The sequence below is a fragment of the Dermacentor silvarum genome, chromosome 2 (assembly GCF_013339745.2).
Source record: "Dermacentor silvarum isolate Dsil-2018 chromosome 2, BIME_Dsil_1.4, whole genome shotgun sequence".
NCBI lineage: Eukaryota > Metazoa > Arthropoda > Arachnida > Ixodida > Ixodidae > Dermacentor > Dermacentor silvarum.
Genome location: NC_051155.1, coordinates 236,695,738 through 236,718,013, shown reverse-complemented (window position 1 = coordinate 236,718,013; position 22,276 = coordinate 236,695,738). Strand labels below are relative to the sequence as shown.

At 42.0% G+C, this 22,276-nt stretch overlaps 2 protein-coding genes across 7 annotated transcripts; one reads left to right on the top strand and one right to left on the bottom strand.

The window, feature by feature from the left end:
• Positions 1-1,278: 1,278 nt before the first annotated feature.
• LOC119442897 (U6 snRNA-associated Sm-like protein LSm6) lies at positions 1,279-4,586 on the top strand. 2 transcript variants are annotated; one of them, XM_037707951.2, is made up of 4 exons: positions 1,279-1,395; positions 1,538-1,647; positions 1,787-1,900; positions 4,097-4,586. In XM_037707951.2, the coding sequence occupies exons 2-4, from the start codon at positions 1,557-1,559 to the stop codon at positions 4,129-4,131; spliced, it is 240 nt and encodes a 79-aa protein (XP_037563879.1). In that variant the 5' UTR covers positions 1,279-1,395; positions 1,538-1,556; the 3' UTR covers positions 4,132-4,586. The 2 variants fall into 2 exon arrangements, with proteins under 2 accessions (XP_037563879.1, XP_049518400.1); XM_049662443.1 differs by lacking the exon at positions 1,279-1,395 and adding an exon at positions 1,402-1,426.
• On the bottom strand, positions 4,581-22,270 carry LOC119442896 (ankyrin repeat family A protein 2-like). 5 transcript variants are annotated; one of them, XM_037707949.2, is made up of 7 exons: positions 22,071-22,270; positions 21,456-21,582; positions 16,240-16,306; positions 12,980-13,033; positions 8,522-8,748; positions 7,133-7,280; positions 4,581-5,214 (listed from the first exon to the last, which is right to left on the bottom strand). In XM_037707949.2, exons 2-7 carry the CDS (start codon positions 21,555-21,557, stop codon positions 5,171-5,173), a joined length of 642 nt encoding a protein of 213 aa, XP_037563877.1. In that variant the 5' UTR covers positions 21,558-21,582; positions 22,071-22,270; the 3' UTR covers positions 4,581-5,170. The 5 variants fall into 5 exon arrangements, with proteins under 5 accessions (XP_037563877.1, XP_049518397.1, XP_049518398.1 ...); XM_049662440.1 differs by lacking the exon at positions 4,581-5,214 and adding an exon at positions 5,237-6,288 and having other exon boundaries at positions 22,119-22,270; XM_049662441.1 differs by lacking the exons at positions 4,581-5,214; positions 22,071-22,270 and adding exons at positions 5,237-6,288; positions 21,688-22,034.
• Between the last annotated feature and the right edge of the window lie 6 nt (positions 22,271-22,276).

Here is a 22,276-nt window from a genome sequence, read left to right as displayed (position 1 = left end):
ATGATTATCCGCGAAATGGAAATAGCCTTTCGTTATGGTGCATTATGAGACAATTCATGTTTGTATTTATGTTTACTGCGGCTAGATAATGACGTTCAGGGCGATTCTGGTTCTCCGAAGATGATTCACTGCCCATATGACAGCGAGAAGAGGTTGCTGTATGCTAAGTGCGAGTGACATGTATTTATGTTTGTCTCTTTTTCTCGCCGCTGTTTTTGTTCTAAAGCATCATGCACCAACTAGCCCAACAGCAAACTCTCCTGAAGATATGCTCTCCGTTTCAAAGTTTGTATATATCTTGTCAGTATGTCAACAAGTACATATCCGCCCGTCTCCGCCACACACGAAGCTTAGGCCAACAACCGGGCCTTTGTACCAGCCGCTCCTGGATTTTATGCAGGAAACAGGCCTTTATATTTTCATTTGAATTACTCCGCAGGACGTATTTGCGCAATAAAAAAAAAAAAAAAAAAAAAAAAAAAAAAAAAAAAAGGTGCGTCTCCTGTCCTTGCTGTCGGTATTGAGTCTGAGGTTTAATTTAAACAACAAAAGAAGGAATTTCATATTTTATTCTGTGAGCTAGTAGAGTAAGGTTACAGCACTACCTTTCCCAGTCTCTATAATTTTTTGCAGGTAATGCAACGTGGTAGAGCGCCCGTATAACGGCCTTCGGGCTTTTGGTTATAGCACAACTAATGACTAGAAATTTTAAATGAATATCTTATTTCGCAGCTTCGAAGTCAAACAGCTTGCCAGATTCAGGTAAGTGGATGGGCGTAAGCAAAAAAAAAAAAAAAAAAAAAAAAAAAAAAAAAAAAACTATCACTAAATATATTTTTGGTGCAATATAAGTTATATTAACAAAGGCCCTACTACGAAGGTTACGTCGCTATCGCATCAAGGCCAGATTCAGGTTCAGGAAAACAAGTGGGAGTATGCGAAGTGATCCTTCATTTAAAAATAGCGGTTATGATGTCGCTAGTTGTTTCCCGCGCGGCAGCCATCTAGAAACGTTGGCGGCAGAAAAAGCATGACCTTAGAGAAATTCTCATTCACAATGTTATAAGCCGCTTTCATCGATACACGCTTGTTTTCTAAAGGTAACCGAATTCAATGTGCTATAAATGTACACTACAAAGGATAAAGTTTGTCTTTTGAACTGCGCCGCAGCGGACATAGTCGTAGTACGTAGTCTGTGGCTACTGTGGCGCACCATGGTGGCGCACAAAATGTGTTCCTAGAACTTGGGCACGCAACAATGAGCTCCAAAAGCCAACATTAGTCATTACAATCCAAATCTCAATCCAAACGAAGCGTTTGCATTTGCCGCTTGAACGCAAACTTTTTTTGCCGGGGCTGCCACTAGCTGCCACGACGTTCCTCGCTTTGTAGTAGGCGAGTACTTTCCCGTTGGTGTTCTCATCTTGTAAATAACACTAGGAGATATGTTACTATGAGTTTTCGCTTGCTTAGTGACCATGACGCGGCTTTCCGTAGTGTTCAGGCATGGTGCTCAGTGTTGAATGCATTTACGCAGGTAACTGCCGAGCTCAACGATGAGTCGACGCCAAACGCCCAGCGAATTTTTGAAGCAAATTATTGGACGTCCTGTTGTCGTCAAGTTAAACTCAGGTTTGGACTACCGAGGTAAGGCTTTTTTGTGTGCGCGTTTGTACACAGCATGTTTTTTTTTAGCGGCCGCTCCGCTTAATTTACATGCGTTAAATTTAATAAGCGCTGCTTATTAAATTGTGGTCACTTCTCACCTCGGCTTTCTTTCCCCTAGGTGTTCTCGCGTGTCTTGACGGCTACATGAACATTGCTCTTGAGCAGACCGAAGAGTATGTAAATGGTCAGCTGAAAAACAAGTACGGCGACGCTTTCATTCGAGGAAATAACGGTAAGCTAGCGACGCTTGTTTGCTTTTTACCTGACAGTTGTACACTTATGTCATACTTAATCCGATAGCTTTGATAGTTGCCGGCACTTATCGCTCCACTAAGTTTATTCATCATCATGATTGGCGCGAAATTAGTCGCCGAGCCAAAGTAACCAGCATGCAACCATGTTTTTTTTTTTTTTTTTTTTTTTTTTTTGATGTGGTTAGTGTGTAGATTGTATGACCGAGTATTCCTTGCGTGCTGCCATTGTGGATGTGTCACACTAATTTCGGTATCCAGACGCTGCAGCATGCTTTTTAATTTATTGATTGAAATTTATTTCACACTTTAATTTGTGTGCAGTGTAAAAAGAAATCGTAGAGCAGGTCAAGTGCTTTGTAAACTTTTGCGCACTTGGAAGTCAACCAGGCTTTGTGTAATGATCACACAGACCTTGGACATCAAACAGTTGGATGAAAACGTAGTTCGCCAGCGGTATGCATTTCCTTTCTACAGTGAAATAGCTCGTCAATTGGTGTAAAGTAAGTTTAGATAAGTATTTCGGTCCCAAATATTTGCAAGGTGCATTTGTGCTTTCATCAAAATTAAGAATGCCATTCAGACATGCCTGTTGTAAACACTGTGTTAGTAAAATTGTCATGTAAGCACAGATAAGTGCACATCTATTGGAAGTTCAACAAGCTCTGTGCAAGTACCGGAAGTGATGCTTGAATGAAGGCATTTTTCTTTCTCCAGTGGGGGCCATTGTCTAGAGGGTGTGGCAGATGTCCAAGAATATGCACTTATCATGCTATAGCTGCTTGTGAAATGCAGGCATTTGTCTATTACTCCTGGGATCACTTCAAGAGTGCTTGTGTGTTATCCATGTACAATTTGCGTCAGAATGGCAGCCTCCAGCCTTATGCCTGAAATGAAACAAAATGCTGTGCTCCTGCCACCAACTGCAGCAATTTGAAAATTGCAATTATTCCTAAATGTGAAAAATGACATCGGGCATCATAGTAGCCCTACAGATGTTTCCACCATCTGTCAGTGTTGGGGATTGGCAGCAGCAAGGGTCGTGTCATGCCAACCAATTTCTTCTTTCAAGGCCTCAGAGTCAATGTTGCTGCATATGTTGAAGTGTTGGAAATGGTCTTGGACTGAGCAAGCTGCCCAGGAACAACCAGACATCTTCCAACAAAACTCTGAGCCAGCACACATGGCTTCAATCATGCAAAAGTGGCTGTCTGGAGATTTTGATGACCACATCACTCTTAACATGTGGCCCTTTAACTCTCCAGACTATTATACAGGATGTTTCACTTTAGCTGCACCAAATTTTTTAAAATTGCTGGTGGCAGATAGCACAATTATAATCCTTGATCTAGACTACTCAATGAGGCGGCCATTACTTCCATGAGAAATCAAAACGCCTAAGATGTGCCGTAAAATAATTAATTGAAAAGTTAATTAGTGTAATTATGTTAATTATTCAATTAGGCATTTTGATTTCTCGTGAAAGTAATGGCCGCCTCATTGAGTAGTCTAGATCAAAGATAATAATTGTGCTATCTGCCACTGGCAAATTTTTAAAATTTGGTGCAGCTAAAATGAAACACCCTTAATAATAAATAGTATGGGGTATTGAAATGGAGTCCAGCAACATCGAAGACTCCTTAAAGGCAGTCATTGTAGACATCATATCGAGCTCCTATTAAGACCATTAGATGCTCTTGGAGCCAAATTGAAGCTAATGGCAGATTCATTGAATGAAATCGAATAGAAAGGAGCTGGTGATCTTTATATCAAATCAGAGCTGATATAATGTAGCATTTCTTTCACTCCACTTGATTATATGGCTTCCTTTATCAGCCACCACTCAAGATCGGCCAATTGTTATGAGAATGTAGTACTGCTCAGATAACAAATGAAGCATGGAAAAGAATTGATAGAATCGTTACATTATCCCACTCCTGGTTAAAGTATGTTGGCTCTTATGAAAGAAGAGATGTTTTGCTTCACTTAAGACTGTTTGTTCTCAAATGCCTGCCACACCCTGCATTTACATAAAGCCTATAATGAACATGCCTTTGTTTTTAAATAAAAACAACACTCAGTGTTTACTTATAAGCTTTTAAGATGGTTTGACTAGCTTTTCAGAATACTCTTCAGGAAGATTCACGGAACTGTTTCCTTTTTTTTTTTTTTTTCAGTTCTGTACATCAGCACACAGAAAAGGAGGATATAAAGATGACGAGCATGGTTCAAGAAGACTGCATTTTCTGATATATGCCATTTGCTGCACGATGTGCAAATATTCATACATGACAAAAGGTTTTTTTTCTGAGCTGGTCGATGCATGATTATTGGAGCTTACAAAGCCTATGATAAGACGATACAGAAAGGAGGCAAAATTTCATCTGCAACTTGGCAGTGCGCTGTTATCATAGGCTATAACTGCAGTAATTCATACGGCTAAAAGTCATAGCCTGCCATCTCATGAGGACCGTTTGCCAGTATGCTTTTTTTTTTTTTTTTTCCACTGCAAGTTAATTCTTCACATTTCTGGCAGAACAGCCCCCGTTTTAACATGACCATTGCTGGCCCTTTTGTTGTTATGAAGGCGTTGCTGTTGAACAGCTCTCAAATTAAAATTTGGCATGACCACTATGTTCTGAGATGCAAGTAAAGCAGTTTGTCACATTTTCTGTTTTATTCCCTTGTATCCGTATCTGAAATACTTCAGTACAAGAGGAGGTAATTTACTGTTGTATACAGAACGTACACTATGTTATGACCTGGCCACTACCATCAGTGTCGGACGTTCAAGTTGCACAGCTATACACATGCAAGCACTATGTTATCTTGTTTGACTGTCACAGCATTTACAGGGAGAGAAAAACACACAACACTGACTAGCTACTATAATACATCATTAATGTGATGAATAAGTCATACAGTATACGAAGTGGGATTCAAAATTTTCTGAACTGAACCTGTATGATGACCATTGAGGATTTTACCAAATTTACTCCCAAGCTAAGCTAATCGTGCCATTTGCTGATGCATCGCACTACTACAACTTCTGTTCATTAGGCAGCACCCGTCTCAAAAATTTTGCATCGCACTTCGTGCAGTCCAAAAGCACTGTATGTCAAAGTCTTTCACGGATAAAATAAGCAGGTCATTTTGCAAGTGTCCAGTTGGTTGCAAGCACAAACATGTTCACTGCACAAGCCCAAAAGCAATCAATGGCCTCTGTCACAATAGTGATCCTGAGCTAAATCTCACTGAAGCAGCTTCAGAATATAATTGTCCAGGACTTGCTGCACTGGAAGAAAAATATAGAAATGCAATTATTATAAATATGTTACGCCGGCAAAGAGGCAGTGACACTTTCATCAATGCAACAATGATTAGAGAAGGAGAAATCGCTCTACAGATTACCATGAAAGACTACTGCTGTTGACTGTTTATTCAGACATGCTCGATAACGCAGACAGCTTCGCGGCACTGCAATTCATCCTCTAGACCAAATGTATAAGAATGGCAGAAATATCTGACACATTACAGTGCACCATTCAACATTTAGCAGGTAAGTGCATTTCCACACAAGATTTTCACAAGCCACTTTCAATACAGGCGATGTTCTGATTATCTACTGCGCTAAGCTGCTTCTGTGGCATTTTTTTTTTTTTTTACACAACCAAAATTTCTGGTAACTACAAGGCATTAACATCATCTGTTAAACATAGCTTAAAAAATTAAGCGTGCTTTCACTGTCTTCTATTGCTTGGGTCATTCTGAGCACTGTGGGAGGTGGAAAATGAAGGTGCAATTAATAACCTGTTCTTTCCAGCTGTGTCAATTGCAAAGAATCGCTAAACTTCAACTGCAATCTCTCGAGCTATCATCTGAACTAGGTTTCACTTCACATGACTCACTGAAGCTTTCCCATAGTATTTTTTCATAGGAAGGCTTCAAACATGGCTTTATCAATACCTCATCAAATGATCAGTGGTTGAGAGAGTCGTGTTGCCATCCATGGAAGCATGAAAATTGTTCTCTCAACAAGCTTAGCTGGTTGCTACAATTTTTACCCTTGAATACCAGACCATTTCATTTTCACCTGATGACACCAACATTATATTTATCTGTATCTGACACTTAGTGCCATCTCATGGCACAATACTGACGCAAGATAGGCTGTCACCTGTGGCTGCCATCCACTTGAACGAGAACAACGACGTGCATGGTGGTACGCGCACTCCCAGAGTGTCATCCATTATTAAAAGAACACTGTTTTGCCAAGGCCTTCGCTTGTTAACTTCGTGACACTATTAGCAACTGCACATAGGAAATGTCTGCCACTCGTGTGTGGTTCCCAAGAGGTGATGCAGAATTCCTGAAAAGGTGAAACTTTTCACTCGGAAATCCAGCATAATACATTAAGGTGAGTGACAGACTCTTCCACAGCATGCAAAGGACTGATGTCTTCTATTGGCTATTTCTGGCCATAGAGGCTTATTTGTTGGGGTAATGAGAAGCTGTTGGTTCAAAGTAATCCGGAAAATCCAATATATTATCTGATTTGCTTAGCTTGATACCTCAACATTTTGATTTAAGCACAGTAAACAATGCAACCTTATACTAGTAACATTTTTGATGTGCTGGTGCAAAGTTACAGTTGTGGATAGCTCAGCAAGTACTAATTAATTCATTACTAAAGTAAATACTTTAACTCGAATACCACTTTATTGTGGTGCAAATGTACTTTCCATGGCCAAAAATACATGTGTGAAAGTAGTCCTCACTTTCCTAGATGTGAAAAGGTGTCTGAGCCTTGTTTGATTTAAGTTTCTTTAGAGTGCACTTCAAACAGAGCTTTAGATTAAGGGGACGCAAGCATAGGGGCCCCCCTAGCGCTTGGGGCCACAGTACTGTGCACGTGCAGGCCGGTCTGCGCATGCACATCACCGTGGCCCCAAGTGCTAGGGGGCCTCTACGCTTGAGTCTCCCTAATCTAAAACTCTATTGTAAACCAAGCAACACTGGAAGATTTCTTCATATTATGCTGAATTTCAGATCCAAGTTTGAATGAATTATCGTGAAACAACTGTGCTTTGCAGGTTTTAGCTGACATAGCTGCACACTATAAATGGCCAACCAAAACAAAAATGTGGAGGTTTTCACATCACACTATGGCACCATGCAATCCGCAGATGTGCACAAGGCAGTAGCAGCCTTACCTTGTTGTGCACTCATTGACACTGAGAGGTCGTAAGCAGTGTCACAGACACTGTTCTGAGCAGACATGTCGGCTCCGCTTGACAGTAGTTCTTGAGCTGCGGCAGCATAGTTCCCAACGGCAGCATACATTAGGGCAGTGTTTCCTTCCTAGAACACACATAAGAATGCAAGCATTGAGGCTCAGCATAGCTATGTTTTCAGATTTTATGTTTCTTTTTAACCCTTTCAGGCGCCAAACATTTCTGTTGATTAAAATCTCACTTTCACCCCGTTTCTCACATCATCAGAATCAAAAAGTATACAGCTGCAGAATACATTAAGAATTTTCAATTCTTTATCAAGTTTTGTCAAGTTTACAGAATGTGGACTCCACGCAAAAATTTGTTGCTGGAACATCATATACGAGAATATCAACTTCTTCATGCCTAGCGGGTTTGAAACGCACCTATCACTTGAAAATTATGATGACGATGATGATGAACCTCTTTCATGGCTCGTAACCACTAAGGAGGACCTTCCCACTCATTTTACAAAACATCTTGCACACGTTATTCAAACTGGCAGCACAATTTTATTCAGAAGTGTTTCAATATGTATGAGACACATTTTAAATACCATTACTTTCATAAACACTTTTGCTGTTGATGCACTAATCTTGTCATACACAATCGTGTACACAGCGCCTTAAAGGGTTAAACACCCATAGTCTACATTAGGCTGAATATCGTTTTTTAACTTTCATTTACGACATATTGTGGAAGAAATATCATGCAAATGCTTTTTTAAAAGGTACAGTGATTGTTTTGAAGCAACAGAACTGCTTCATGCTCAGGCCCAGAAGGCCTACAAAGTAATGAGAACTGGTGTCGGAGCCCTCCATAATGACAGCATTCCTTATTGTCTTTGCTACATGAGACCACACATTTCCCTTCAAGATGCTTGCACACTGCATCAGTGCCATTATTAGCTGCTGGCACCCTGAGGTAAAAGAATCATCGCTGACATCAGCAGCGCTGACTGTGGAAGCAGCTTGCACTGCCAAAATGCAAGCATTCATGTTCAGCCAATGTGATCATGACTGAGAGCATTACACGCAGCACTAGTTAATTCAAGATGTACAAACCTTTTTTTTTTTTTTTTTTTCAGGTGTTTTAACTACACGTATAGCATTTCTGTGCCTCCAAAACTGTGCGCTTAGCCAAAGGTTTAGGGCAGTTTAGAATGGAACAGAGAGTCGGGAATAACAACCCGCATAGACATTATTTATTGTTTCTGTTCTCCTCCACAGTTGGAAGTAGCACACATGTGCACAACCTTTTGTATTCCTGTCTGGTTCCAAATGAGTTTAAGAAGTCGTTACTCTGACTTGGGGTAGTTACTTTTCTCACCCGGTCTGCCTGGTTCGGACTGGCACCGTGCAGCAGCAGATGGCGCACAATGTGCGAGTGCCCCCGACCAGCAGCGAGCATCAGAGCAGTCTCGCCCTTCAGGCCCTGTGCGTCAACCTGTGCCCCCTTGGCAACCAGGTGGCGCACCGTTGACAGCTGCCCATGTGAGCTGGCCCACAGCAGTGGCGTCAGGCCCGCCTCGTCACGCAGGTCCAGACGCTCAGGCGCTGTATAAATAGGATGGTGAATCACTTCGAACTGATTGTTGCAACATACCCCCAGCTCAGAGCTATTTCCTTACTATTTCCTTAACTATTTCCTTACTGCTAGAAATGCACTCATTTTTGGTGCTTTTATTTTTTTTACGCTTTATTTGAAGACGTATTAGTCGCAACATATACCATGATACATTAAATTCTACTCTGATCCATGGTGTTTTAAATAGAAGTAAATCAGTAATAATTGCTCAGAGGTATTGTGATAATTTTTACGTGGAACTTCAAAAAAGCACCTCAAGAAGCATGAATGAAAAATATAGTAATTTGCTATTTTTTTTAGTGTAAGTTATGAGAGTAAAAAAAAAAAGTGCAATATACAAAATATGCACATTGCTTCTATTTCCATACTTCTGCAAGTTAGACTACGGAAAAAAATATGCAGATTTGTTGGCTTAGATATTAGCAATAGTTATGCCTATGCTATAAGGGAAAGCTGTGGCTTTTAAAATGTGAAAATGGTTGCGGGGAGCATTTATTTTTACTCATTGCAGCAAACACCTGGTTGTGAGGCTGAGCAGGATGCACAAGCCTGCTCATATTTATTGTGTTCGATCAGCGTTTCTGTGCAAGAAATGTGGTCTAGTTGTACACCTTCAACTGGCACTGGAGCCTTCACATGCTTTGTGCAGTATTTGTACAGTGTTGTAGAGTAACATACAGTGTTGCATGTTATTGTACAGTAATGAATAAGGGTATCTGCACAGACGGCGTTCAAAAAGCAAAAGATCTAACTACCAGTCAAGCTTCTGACGAAGGCTGGTCTGAAATTGACTGCGTGCTCTTCTGCGAGAGAAAACTCCACACGACGAGAAAGATTGCTCATAATATGTTGCACATATGCTGTCAAAATGCTGATGGATAAAAGCAACTCACGGCAGAAGAGATAATGTTGCACTTGATGTTTGTCAAACAAAATCATCAAAACAACACGCATTCCTGAGCAAGTAGCAATGCATTGTTTGATTGGGGAAAAGCTAGAAGCACTGGAGGCTACATTCGACGATACCTTGTGTCGAAGTTTAATTTTTTCTAGACTTCCCAATGTGTCAAAGATTGTAAAATATGATGAATAGTCAAAGTTCAGTTGTCATGTCATACGATGTGTGGCCTCCTTTCGATGAGTAGTACCAAATCATCTGACGTGGTAGCAGCTGACATGTCTGGTGGAAAGCACTCTGCCATTGGTAGCAAAGAATTAGGACAGTCATGGAAGTGTTGCGTTTGGTAGTGTAGAGCATCTTCACAGCAAGAGCAAAAATGAGAACAGCACTGTCATGATGTCAGATCAGTATACTCTTTCATCTTCAATAGCACCCGCAAAGGCTTGGCAAACAGTCGGTGAAAGTGCACCCTTTCCTTGCACAAGGGCACACAAGAGGAGCCCATCTCGCTCATCTGAGCAACTTGCTTTTCAATGCAAACAAGAAACACTAAGGTTAGTGGCAGATGGGCCCCTCATGCACATAGCAACATTGTTTCACTCTGCACGATTAACTCACTTTGGTGAGTGCCGGGCTGTAAGCGATAGCAGTGATTATTTTTGACTGTGTGGTGCTTGTCCATGAATATTCACACACTCACCACCTTCCTCTCTCTCATCTCTTTATTTCTCTTTCCCTTCCTCAGGCATAGGATAGCCACCCAGACACTTATCTGGTTAACATCCTTGTCTTCTCTCTTTCCTTTGTCTCTCTCTATTTATTCCTGCCAGACAAACGACAAAACTTACCTTTACGAATAGGACCACAATGAGCAATACTCGTGCAGGACTCCAGTGCTAACAAGACAGTGGTAAACTCAGTAGAATAGATGGTGGAATAAATGTGCAGGCCACTGTGCATCTCACACTGCCTTCAACATACTTTACATGTACACATTATCATCAACAAACAAGAGTATGGAAAAGGAGTATGAATGCCTGAATGTTAGCAATAAAATGTCTATGAAGTGCTAAGGAGCTGCATGACGATGGCCCTTGGTGAACTGCATCACTTCACCATAACTTTAGCATCCTGTGCACAGCATGGCACTATATACGAGAGTTGGAAATGAAACGTTTCCACTTGCCGGCACTACATCACTATGAGATCGGCAGTTTATTTTTCTTACAATTATCTGCACATTATCAAACACAAATATCCACTGCACTGTGTTGTATCACTTAAACTGTGCATCTTTCTCACGTAAGAAAAAACAAAAATTAATCAACTTGAGAGTAACATGAAGCTACAATGGAAACCCATATGGATTTCTCTGAAAGAAAGCTTTGCAGTTGAAGAAAAATTCCTTCTGGTGCAGGGATTGAAACTCAAACTGGGACCAACAATTTTCGCTGTACCATCTGAGCTAACCAGGATGCTAGCAGATTGCACGGCAAAGGTGAATTACAGTGGAATCTCGATACGATTCTGCATAATACATTTTCTTGTTCTTTTCCCACCCATGTCTTACAAGAGCAATGTATTTCAGATAATGCGATTTTCAGATGACACATTTTATTTTCCAGTTTCCGTGAAGATTGTATCAATGAGATTCCACTGTAATCGGCAACTCGATGTGTAGGGACACTAACCAGCAAACGCAAACACCCGATGATGATGATCACACCGAACTTAAGATGAGGATTGATCAACGTAGGATGATGATAATATTCAGATGAAGTAGACGTGCATAATAAACGCCCACAATATGGCAAATCAAATTTGCAGAAATCTGCAAGGTGGAGGAAGCTTTATGAAAGAGAAAACTGTTATTCACGCGAGAGCAACATGAAGCTACAAAGGAAACTCGCATGGATTTTTTTCTCTTGGACAGGTATAGTAAGAAACTAGTATATGGCAACCTGGAAGAAGCCAACGGAAGCCACGAAGAAGTGAATGCGCGAGCTCGTGACAAACGTGCATGGGAGCTCGGGGTCTTCGGAACGCGAACGGCTATCGAGCTAGCGCTGCTAGGCAAGCGAGGGCGTGTACGGGTTCGACCGGAGGCCCAACACGGACCGAGCCGGTGCTACCAGACCAGCCGGGACGAGACTGGCGTGTCCTACGGTGAACCTGTGTTGCGGCCAGAGCTGAGATGCAGACCAGACTGAACGGGTCGGTGCTGTTCCTGCGGTGAACGAGCGTTCAAGCCCAGCGGTTCCAGATGGCCTTGGTCGCAAGTGCGATGATCTGGCGAGCCACGTGAAAGGGTCCGGCACAACTGCCTGCTGGGTTCGTGGCCACCGCGTTGCTGACCGCGTGGGCCTGCCGTGCTGTCGCGCGAGTAGTTCATCATCTGCACGTTTGCTGGCCGCCTGTATGATTCCGTCGTACAAACGGCGCTTCAAGTCTACAAGCACCAACGCCTCCGGCATCAAGTACTGTGAGTGACCTTACGAAGATACTCAGACTCATCGTATCGTCAGTGAGCCACGCGCTGTGACAACTCGTGTGAGTTGTGGACTGCGAGGACAGTATAGAAATTGTACAGTATCTTGTAGCTCTTCGTAAGTGTAATTGTTGCCATCTGTCAATGATAAATGTTTGTCCTGTCTATGACTTTGCGTCTTGTATCTGAGCCCCTGGGCCCACGAACCACCACAACAGGTTTCTTTCTGAAAAACTTGTATGGGTTTCCTTTGTGGCTTCATGCTATAATCGGGTGACTGACGGCTTTTCCTTTCATGAACCTTCCTCCACTTTGCAGGTTTCCATAAATAAATAAATAAATCGAATTGTTGAAATTGAATCTTGTCCAATTGTTGATTCATTCGGTATCACTTTGCAATCTACTAGCCTCCCGGTTAGTTCAGATGGTAGAGCAACTATCCCGGAAAAGCGTTGGTCTTGGGTTCAATTTTCGGACCAGGAGAAATTTTCCAACCTGGAAGCTTCCTGTCTGAGAAACCTGCATGGGCTTCTTTTGTAGTTTCGTGTTACTCTCAGGTGGACGACAATTCTCTCTGTTGTGAAACTTCCTCCTCCTTGCAGATTTCTGAAGAACTAATTTGCCAGCTTTTTCATATGTAGGCTGGACCTTCATATTTTACAGTAAGGAGTGACATGACCATTTTCGCAGCTAGTAAATGTTAAAGATATGTGATGTTCCATAAACACAGCAAAAATGGAAATATAAATGCACAAGTTTTGTTTATTTTGAAATAGTGAATTTACACGATCAAGTTCAACATGTTACATACTTATCTGATCTGGTGAGATCTCTCCCTGTGCAGACAGTTGATGAATGCAACGTCCTGAAAAAATACAACCAAATATATTCACATGAAATGCAAAATCCTCAGGGGCAAAGAATACGCTGCCTCAATTAAGTGGCTTTTTTTACATGCACAGCTGCCTACAGGCGGCAAGTAAAAATCCATGACTACACTGTTCAGAAGGCCATCACTGAACATCTTCAAAAGTTCTTTAAAACATAATGTGCTCCGCCTAGCTACATACTTAGAAGAGCACATGCACTTACAGACAGTTCTGAAAACCATAAAGGCATGTTTACACTCAGATAATCAACATCCAGAGTGGCACGGAATCCAATTCGGCGACAGCGAATACCACTGAAAAGGTCCCTCTCCGTGCTGATCAGTTCCGTTAAAAATAAAAGCGCCCAACCTCAAATGCAAAAGAGGAGAATGGGGGGGGGGGGGAAGGCGAACCTTGCGCGGGCGTTAGTGCATACACGGCAGATCGTGCTAGTAGTAAAATATTGTGCTCTATTTTTGTTTTCACAATATTTCGAAGGCTGACAGCAGCTTCAGCAGTGTGAAGGATGAGGAAAGTGAATGATGCTACATTTTGGCAGCAGGAGGTCCATGCCATTCCAAACATCGAATGTCCCAGTGTGAACGAGCCATAAGAGTTCAGTGTAACACTTGGCACAGTTCATTGCCTGGTGTTTAAGATAAAAAGTTGCCTTCGTTTATGAGGATGAAAGTTGCTACCGCGACTGCGCAAGCATGAACTTGTGTTGCCACCTGTCGGCAGCTGCTTTTCTGCAGCTAGTAGTTCAGGGAGGGTTGCTGCGTGCTGCCCACTCCTCTGGAACACGTGGCAACCCTCCCTGAACGGCTACTTTCTGCAGCTGCCGGCAAGCGGCGGCACATGTTTACGCTTGCGCTGTCGCGGCAGCAACTTTCATCCTCATAAACGAAGGCAACTTTTGATCTTAAACACCAGGCAGTGAACTGTACCAAGTGTTACATTGAAAGATACAGACGACAAAATGTGATCTTTCTGTGAAATTTGAGCGGTAAGTGCAAAATCTTTTTACGAACATTTTAAGCTAAATATGCAGGTCCCTGTACATACAGGTGCATCCACTGTCAGAGGGAACACATGAGCGCGTGGCTCATGCTCCGTGCAGCGCCATGTACAAGAAGCGGCGAAAACCTAGCGCATGCGCGAAAAGGCGCAGGGTGGTGCACGCAGCGCATCATCTGCTACCCAAAGGACCCCTTCATTTTGCTCGCAGGCGGCTTCCCTGCCGTGCAATCACACGTCAAGAGCCTCCCGCTTAAAGGATAAACATTTAATTTCAAACACTGCAACTCGTGAGACGTAGAAAGCACATAAGTACACTCGCTTCTACTGCTGTGGCGCAGAATGCGAATAAGCAGCAGCAGAAGTATTTTGTTTTGGAGACAGTATTTTTTGACACGCGACATAACGTCAGTATGCTGCGTCTCGTGCAAGCATTCCGCGGACGGAAACAGATCCACAACACCAGCGGCAACTACAAATTGTTCTGTCTCTAATTGTGTCACTTGCTCACTGCCATAATTTTGGAAGAGCGATACCTTCAAATGATTTAGGTTATACATACATATGTTTACGTTTGTGATTCGCCAATAGTAGCTTTATATGGCGTTTCGTATCTTCCAGCAACTCGACAGAATGAGCGTGACGTATGACATCATTGAAACATGCCGTACACATCAGTGCTGAAAAGAAACTGTTGTGTCACTTATGCTCATTTCGTTGAGTCATACACCACGCTTGGTACACGAAACGAAAGTGTTTCGGTCTGTCGTGCGATAACATTGGAATGCAATATTTTCATCAGAGAAACAGGGCTTAATTGCGCCAAGAATGTTCTAAAAGCTCAATCATTTCCATGCTCTTAGATGGCTAGCTAGTCAAGTGCAACTTTTCTCCATTAAATCGCATTCATCGCAACTGCGGTTGAAGACGCGAGATCGCCCAGCCAAACGGCTGCACGCCATGCGCAGGAGAAGCATAGGGGTGGTTCGACAACAGACGACGCACGGCATGTGTCGCCCATGCGCCGTTTCCCGCATGCGCTTGGTCCTTGCCACTTCCAGTACATGATGCTGTGCGGAGCATGAGCCACGCGCTCGCATGTTTCCTCTAAAAGTGGACGCACCTGTATATGGGCCGAAGACGCACAGCCTCTTTAGACTATCGCTGTTATTGCAAGTAGTCAGGAATAATATTTTATACTCTGCCAATGTTTTTGCACCTCAGGAGCAGTTATGATTGAACATGGAAAGCAGTTCATTTTTAGGATAATGCAGGCATGTGACAAAGGACCTCTTGATTATTGGCTGCCTCAATCTACAGTCGAGCCTCGTTATTACAATGCCACATCCGACACGAAAATACCTTAGTTATATGCAACGTTTGTCATAAGCATGTATTCATTGCATGCTGATATTGGCAAGTAACATTTTATTAGATTTACTTTGTTATATCCAATAATTTGTTATATCGAGGTCTGAATGTAATGCCTCACTTTTAATAAAAGTTTAGCGTTGCTGAAGCTCACCAAATTTACGTCACTAACACACACATGCAAAGCAGCTGTGTTGCACTTAATGCCCTTTTCATGCAAAGTTTGCACACCGCCATATCCAGTTCTCTAGTTCTATTATTGCGCAAGTCATGGTTACACATTTTTTAGTGACATTCACTTGTTGCTCAAGTCAATGATGTGGATAAAACTGCGTGAAAACGGGGAAGTTCATTTACCTTAATTTCTAAATTATACATTGTGTTAAAGGAATAGTCTTTTGGGTCCATTTTTCTTCTATTGAATTTGAATCTAGCATGGGAGAAATGCCCGTACTTGATTATCAATTTTCATTATATGTGCTCTCACGGGTGTAATATATCCAAAGATGGATACCGTTGTGTTGCAGTTCTTCAGCTGCTTCAGTATCTCAATTGCGTAGTGCTATCAGCCACCTTCTGTAGCATCCTGTGATGTCTTGTTACGTCATGTCATCATATGTAACCTATGATCACATGTGATCAAACTGTTCTTTCCATGCTCTCCAACTGCATCTGTTTGCTTCCGCATTGCCTGGCTGGCAGCGCTATTTGTTGTATCATTCGGGACTCCCCTCTTGGCTGTGTCGTTGACACCACAAATGTGTTGTTATACATCAGCACCTTATGAATATATAAATGAGTCTCTGGCACTCACTGAGAGGAACAGCTTGTGTCTGGGTAGGCACATTTCCACGCTGAAGGTTGGTCAGGACAGTTGATGACTGCAAAAAACATAAATTGTGAATGAAGGCACGCTCACAATATTAAGCTGAGCATTCTACTATTTTAAACAGCAACCAAGACATTAGTTTGCAAGTGCTATTGTTGATAGCTCACAATAGCAAAAAAGAAATTAGTTCTAAATTAACAAGCAAGGAAAGCCTTGCATCGATGTTTCCATTTTTAAGCATTCCATTCAGCAGAGAAAATCAGTTACACCAGACATAACACATTTTGACATCTTCATTTCTGTGCTCAGAATAATATAGGGCCATGCTGTCCATTAGGAAGCACATACTGCCTGCTGTAACAACGAGTTTTTGAATAGAGGGCCCGATCCCCAATGGCCCGAAACAGAAGTGACAGAGCTTTGGAATAAGGCCATACGTACTAGTTTTTGTACCTGACACTTACGGAATTGGACAGCTAAAAAAAAAGTTCAGCAGCTCCTATGGCTATAAACTCGTTAATGGCAACAGCAGCAAGTTCTCACAATGGCCACCACCATTTTGTCAAGAACAACTTCTTGGCGATGCAAACCTCATTTTCTTCACCTGCTGTAGAAAAAGATGAAGTAAAATAAATGTGACTAGCCAGTGTAGGCAAAAAAAAAAAGAAAAGAAAGAAAGAAGACATTGGAATATGTAGGTGCTACGCAATGGGTCCCATCTGAGCTTTTCTAACCCGTTGCTGTCTAAGAATCTATACCTGCTACAGTATTGCCTGAGTTTGCATAGCACACAAAGCTTCGTTAAAAGTTGTCAAGCACAAATGTTGTGTAATAGCTCAGGTTAGATCAATGGCGGTGGTTATACAGGAAAAAAAATTACAGATTCCTTGTGCTGTCGGAATCGGTGTAAGCAAAGCTTTAATTGGTGTTTTTGTTTGCAAAGAATGCTGTTTATCAACAATTTGCAAGTAATTATGCAGACCTAATGCACATGTTGGATCTATACAAAGCGAAGCTTTATTGGTGATGGCTATATTATGCTATATAAAGACTGGTATGGTCATCTTTCAGCAAGTGCTTTCGAGTTGGGGAGTGGAATGAAGTTTTCTCATAATTCCACTTATTTTAACTCCTTGGAATGGTAAGCGTTGGACCATTCCCACTCCTGGAAGTGGCTAAACTGGCCCATTCCATTCCTCCAATTCCAATAAACTAAACATTTCCTCCATAATTATTCACTACTTGCGCTTGCATGCCTAGTGACAACAAAGGCATTTTTGAAGTTTTGACAACGCAGCAAGTAATATTATGTCACACTTTTCACTATTACTGTTAAGTTATGTACTATTTGTTTTGGCTCTTATCTCTTCAGTATGTTGCTGCCAGTGATCTAATATAATTTGAGTCATTCAAAGTGCAAAATAAGTTTACACCATGTTCCCCATAGAGATTGAGCACAATTGTTTGAGGGAAAAACATGGCAAGCAACATAGATGCTCGTCTTCACTATAGAAGAATTCTGCTGTCACGGTAAATGAGTTCAGAGCCAAAGGAATCGTTGTCTACAGCGTTTTTGTTTGTTTCATACTTACTGGCATATTAACGGACACCATATTCAAGCGCATCTCTCTGACAGTGTGTTACTGCACCTTATGGATACTTGACATTGTATGAAAAAACATGGCACGCTTTCCGAATCACTCTAGCTCCAGGTAGGGTACAACCAGTTGCTAGGGCACTGTTTTTGTCCTGCTCCCTTGGTTGTAGGTCAGGCCATGCCCTTGGTAAATAACTAATTCTTTGCAATTTTACTCCTTACGTAAATGTTAAAGAGTTGACCAATTTAACTCCTTACTAAATGTAAAGGATTAACTAACTAAAGGTTGCTGTTTTTAGGTGTTGAATTGCACAAAATTTGAACGGGACACACAGAAGAGAAACACACACAATGGAGCACTACTTGCAACTATCGATTTATTCCCTTGTCAGCGGAATAAGTACAAATAGATACTCAAAAGAGAAAAACAACAAATACAAAAAGAAAAAGAAATTACTGATAAGGATCATTTACCAATTCCAAGAAAGCTTTGTCACATGCTCATTTGGCTGCGCTCTACATCGCAAGAAAAAGGAACGACACGGGTACAAAATTTATTTTCCTTTCATATTAGGGTGTGAGGAAATCATTGTTCTTTTTTTTTTTGCACTAAGGGAAACAGACGGCATGCTTATGCACATACTTCCCATGCGCACAATCTTGGCAGCTTCAATAATCTTCCGTGTCATTTGCCTGCCACCTTTGCTCACAATCGTGCAGTTCACAAAGGTTGGCTGACATCCGCAGTCTCTACAATGAATCCCAAGATGTCCAGCAACTGTTCTCGAAACATTATATTCATGCTTCTTAAATCTTTTGTTCAGACAGTGTCCAGTCTGTTCAATATACTTTCTGCCGCACAAGAGTGGAACAGAATATACCACTCCCTCAGTACATCCGACAAACTTATTTCTATGTTGTTTCTCACAGCCTTGTTTCTGTGTGGCACCTGGATTTACCTTGGCACACATGTCCAGTAATTTTTCCGGGACCGGAAAAAAAAAAAATGTTTTACATTGCACCGTTTACCAATTTTCTTTACATGGTGCGCGATTGAATGAATATGCGGCATCAGGGCTCCCTCTCAGATAATGGTTGGCTGGTTCCGATTTCCTTTAGCAATGATTGTGCCACAGATGCCAATACATGGGAAGGGTGGCCTGCTGCCATAAGCCTGGGTGTTTGCTCCAGGAAGCTGTCAGCAATGCTATGATGGCATGATTTTTTTAACGCATTGTTGTAGCAACACGTGACTATGGCTCGTTTTACGACCTTAGAATGGGTTTGTTGGCAATACGAACCACGCGCAAATAAGCCTCTTTTGCCATTTGAATCTCCCATTCTAAGGCCATAAAACGAGCCATAGTTAGGTCTTGCTACAACAATGCATTAAAGAATCATGCCATAATAGCACTGCTGACAGTTTCGGGGAGCCAACTTGCAGCCTTATGGCAGAAGGCTATCCTACTCATGTATTTGTATCTGTGGCACAATCATTGCTAAAGGAAATCAGAACCAGCCAACCATCATCTGGGCGGGAGCCCTGCGTCCCAAGCAGACATAAAAATATAGTGGTGATGCTGTACATTCATTCGATTGTGCACCGTGTAAAGAAAATTGGTAGGGGTGTGTGAATATTCGAATACTTTTCGAATAACGAATCGAATAGTCACTATTTGCAAATGCAAATATTTTTCAAATATTTCAGAACGTCAACTGCACCCAACTAAACATAAAATTGGAGCAAAAGTACTGTAAATTTTCACCCCCATGGGCACAGTACAGACATAAAACATGAGAACTTGCATAGTGGAGCAGGCTACGTCACTTAGGTAGCCATACTTTCTAGGCTGTACAATGATCATTTGCACTCTCTGAAGAGCCTTGTGCATTTTATTAACAATGCTTCAAGAAGCAATATGTAATGACAGAAACCTACTAACTTTAGGAATACCGATATGTGAACATAGTTTTATACAAATTGTGATAATGGCTGTTCATTATTCCAAAAATATTCGGTATTTGATTTGACTCGATTTGCATCTGGCACTATTCATTTTGTATTTGATTTGGTTTGAAATACTGTATCCCTATTCGCACACCCCTAAAAATTGGTAAAAGGTGCAATGTAAAAGTGGTAATTTCAGCCCTGGAAAAATTGCTCAGCATGTGTGCAATAGTAAATCCAGGTGCCACACAGAAACGAGGCTGTGATAAACAACGTAGAAATAAGTTTGTCGGGTGCATTGAGGGAGTGATACATTCTGTTGCACTTTCATGCGGCAGAAAGTATATCAGACAAACTGGGCACTGTCTGAACAAAAAATTGAAGGAGCATGACTACAATGTGCCAAGAGCAGTCGCCAGACACCTTGGAATTTATTATAGAGGTTGCGGATGTCAGCCAATCTTTGAGAACTGCACGATTGTGAGCAAAGATGGCAGCCAAATGATGGAGGAGATCACCAAGGCTGCCGAGTTTGTTCGCATGGGAAGTATGTGGGTAAACATGCCGTCTGTTTCCCTTAGCACAAAAGAAATTGGTTTCCGCACGCTGTAATATGAAAGGAAAAGAAATTTTGTACCCTCGTTCCTTTTTCTTGTGATGTAGAGCCCAGCCAAATGATCATGTGACAAAGCCGGCTTGGGATTGGTGGATGATCCTTTTTGTAAATTTTTGTTGGGTATTTGTTGTTCTTCCCCTTTGAGTATCTTCTTGTATTTATTCTGCTGACAAGGGAATAAATCGACAGTTGCAAGTAGCACTTTGTTGTGTTTCTCTTCTGTGTGTCCCATCAAAATGTTGTGCAATTCAACATCTAGTATGCTATACCAAAACGCCCAGTCTTCAACCTTTGCTGTTTTTAATTGCGCTTCAGCATTGTAACGAAGGTTTCCAGGTCTTCAGAAATGTAGAATGTGTAGAATCCCATGTTGTTTATAATTACCACAGCAGTGGCAGTCACCTAGAGGTACTATTGCAATGGAAAGACACGCGAACAGCGGCGCGTGTGGCCGAAGCATAACTGAAGGTATAGTGCGCGCCATCCAGTCATCACTATTGACAGGCGAGGCATGTCCGGTTTGATTGCGATGTGCGATGATGCACCCCTTATAATGCGATATCTTTGTTTCTGTTAGTACAGTTTACACTGTCATTACTGCGCCGACACCTTTTCTCGTTTTCAAATAAAAGGTAGAATACAAAGCGCCTGTCAATGGTGATGACTAGATGGCGTGCACTATACCTTCAGTTATGCTTCAGCCACGCGCTCCGCTGTTCGCACTTCTTTCCATCGCGATAGTACATATAGAAAGAGCCATATTGAGTAAAAATTGAGAAATGTAATAAGTTGGCTTTAGTGCTTCAAGACTATGCGCCCATTCCATTCCAACTCCATTCCGGAATCTCGGGCTCTCATTCTATTCCCATTCCATCAATGGGCCAGACAAGTGCCATCATCCCATTCCCATTCCTTTCCAGCTGGTGACTAAAAATGTGGAATGATTCCGGAATCATTCGTACTCTGAAGTTGCCACTCCGCAACTCTCGTGTTTTCAATTTTCTGAGGTCCGTCAAAGGATTAGACAACCATTATCTCACCTTGTACGGTGTGAAAGCACTTCTGTTAGTGTCTCCCTGAAGAGCAGAGCTGCCTTCAGGCCTTGACTGCTCAATGAGGGTCTCCGCACATACATGAGGCATGACACCCTTTGGAGAATTGTTTCAGCTGCAAACAATGTAAACAATGTCATTTTCTGTGAAAACCGCACATTCAAACTAGTCAAGATTCGCTGGTCGGCAATTAGCCCAAGCAAGAAACCAAAGTTCGAACCTCCATTTTGCTGTCAAAAACAGATTTGTTTGCCACACAATTTCCAAAGACCAACTCGCATAACTTACACGATTCGCTGCTTTCGCGCGTCATCGAAAGTCGACACCCACAATGAATACAGAGAAAATAAAGACTTCCTGTGTTCACCCGCCGCATTTAAATGTCAAGGAGTCACACGCCTAATGTCGTGTGTGAATTAGCAAGAGCCCAACAGCGTGACATGGAAAGGGCAGTGCAAATGCTCAAAAGCCTGCCATTAATCACAGTATGTAGGATCGCAGCGTATCATGTAAAAGACTGCTGATATTGAGGCCAGCTACAACGCTAATATGATAATTTGATGCGTCTGACGCACTAGCTGTGGAATCGATCTCACTACTTACTTGCTCACACCTTCTGTGTACCATTAAATAGAAAATTAGCCGCCGTACTTGGCGCAGTGGTGTGCTTGTTATTTACATTCTTCAGCTTCGCATCACAGATTGCTGGATTGCTCCATGTGTGAGCGCTTCCTACAGTTACAGCTGTTCACGGTCGGTCGGAGAGTCTTTCCGTGCTTCTCTCGCTCTTCTCCTTTCATGTAGGGGCA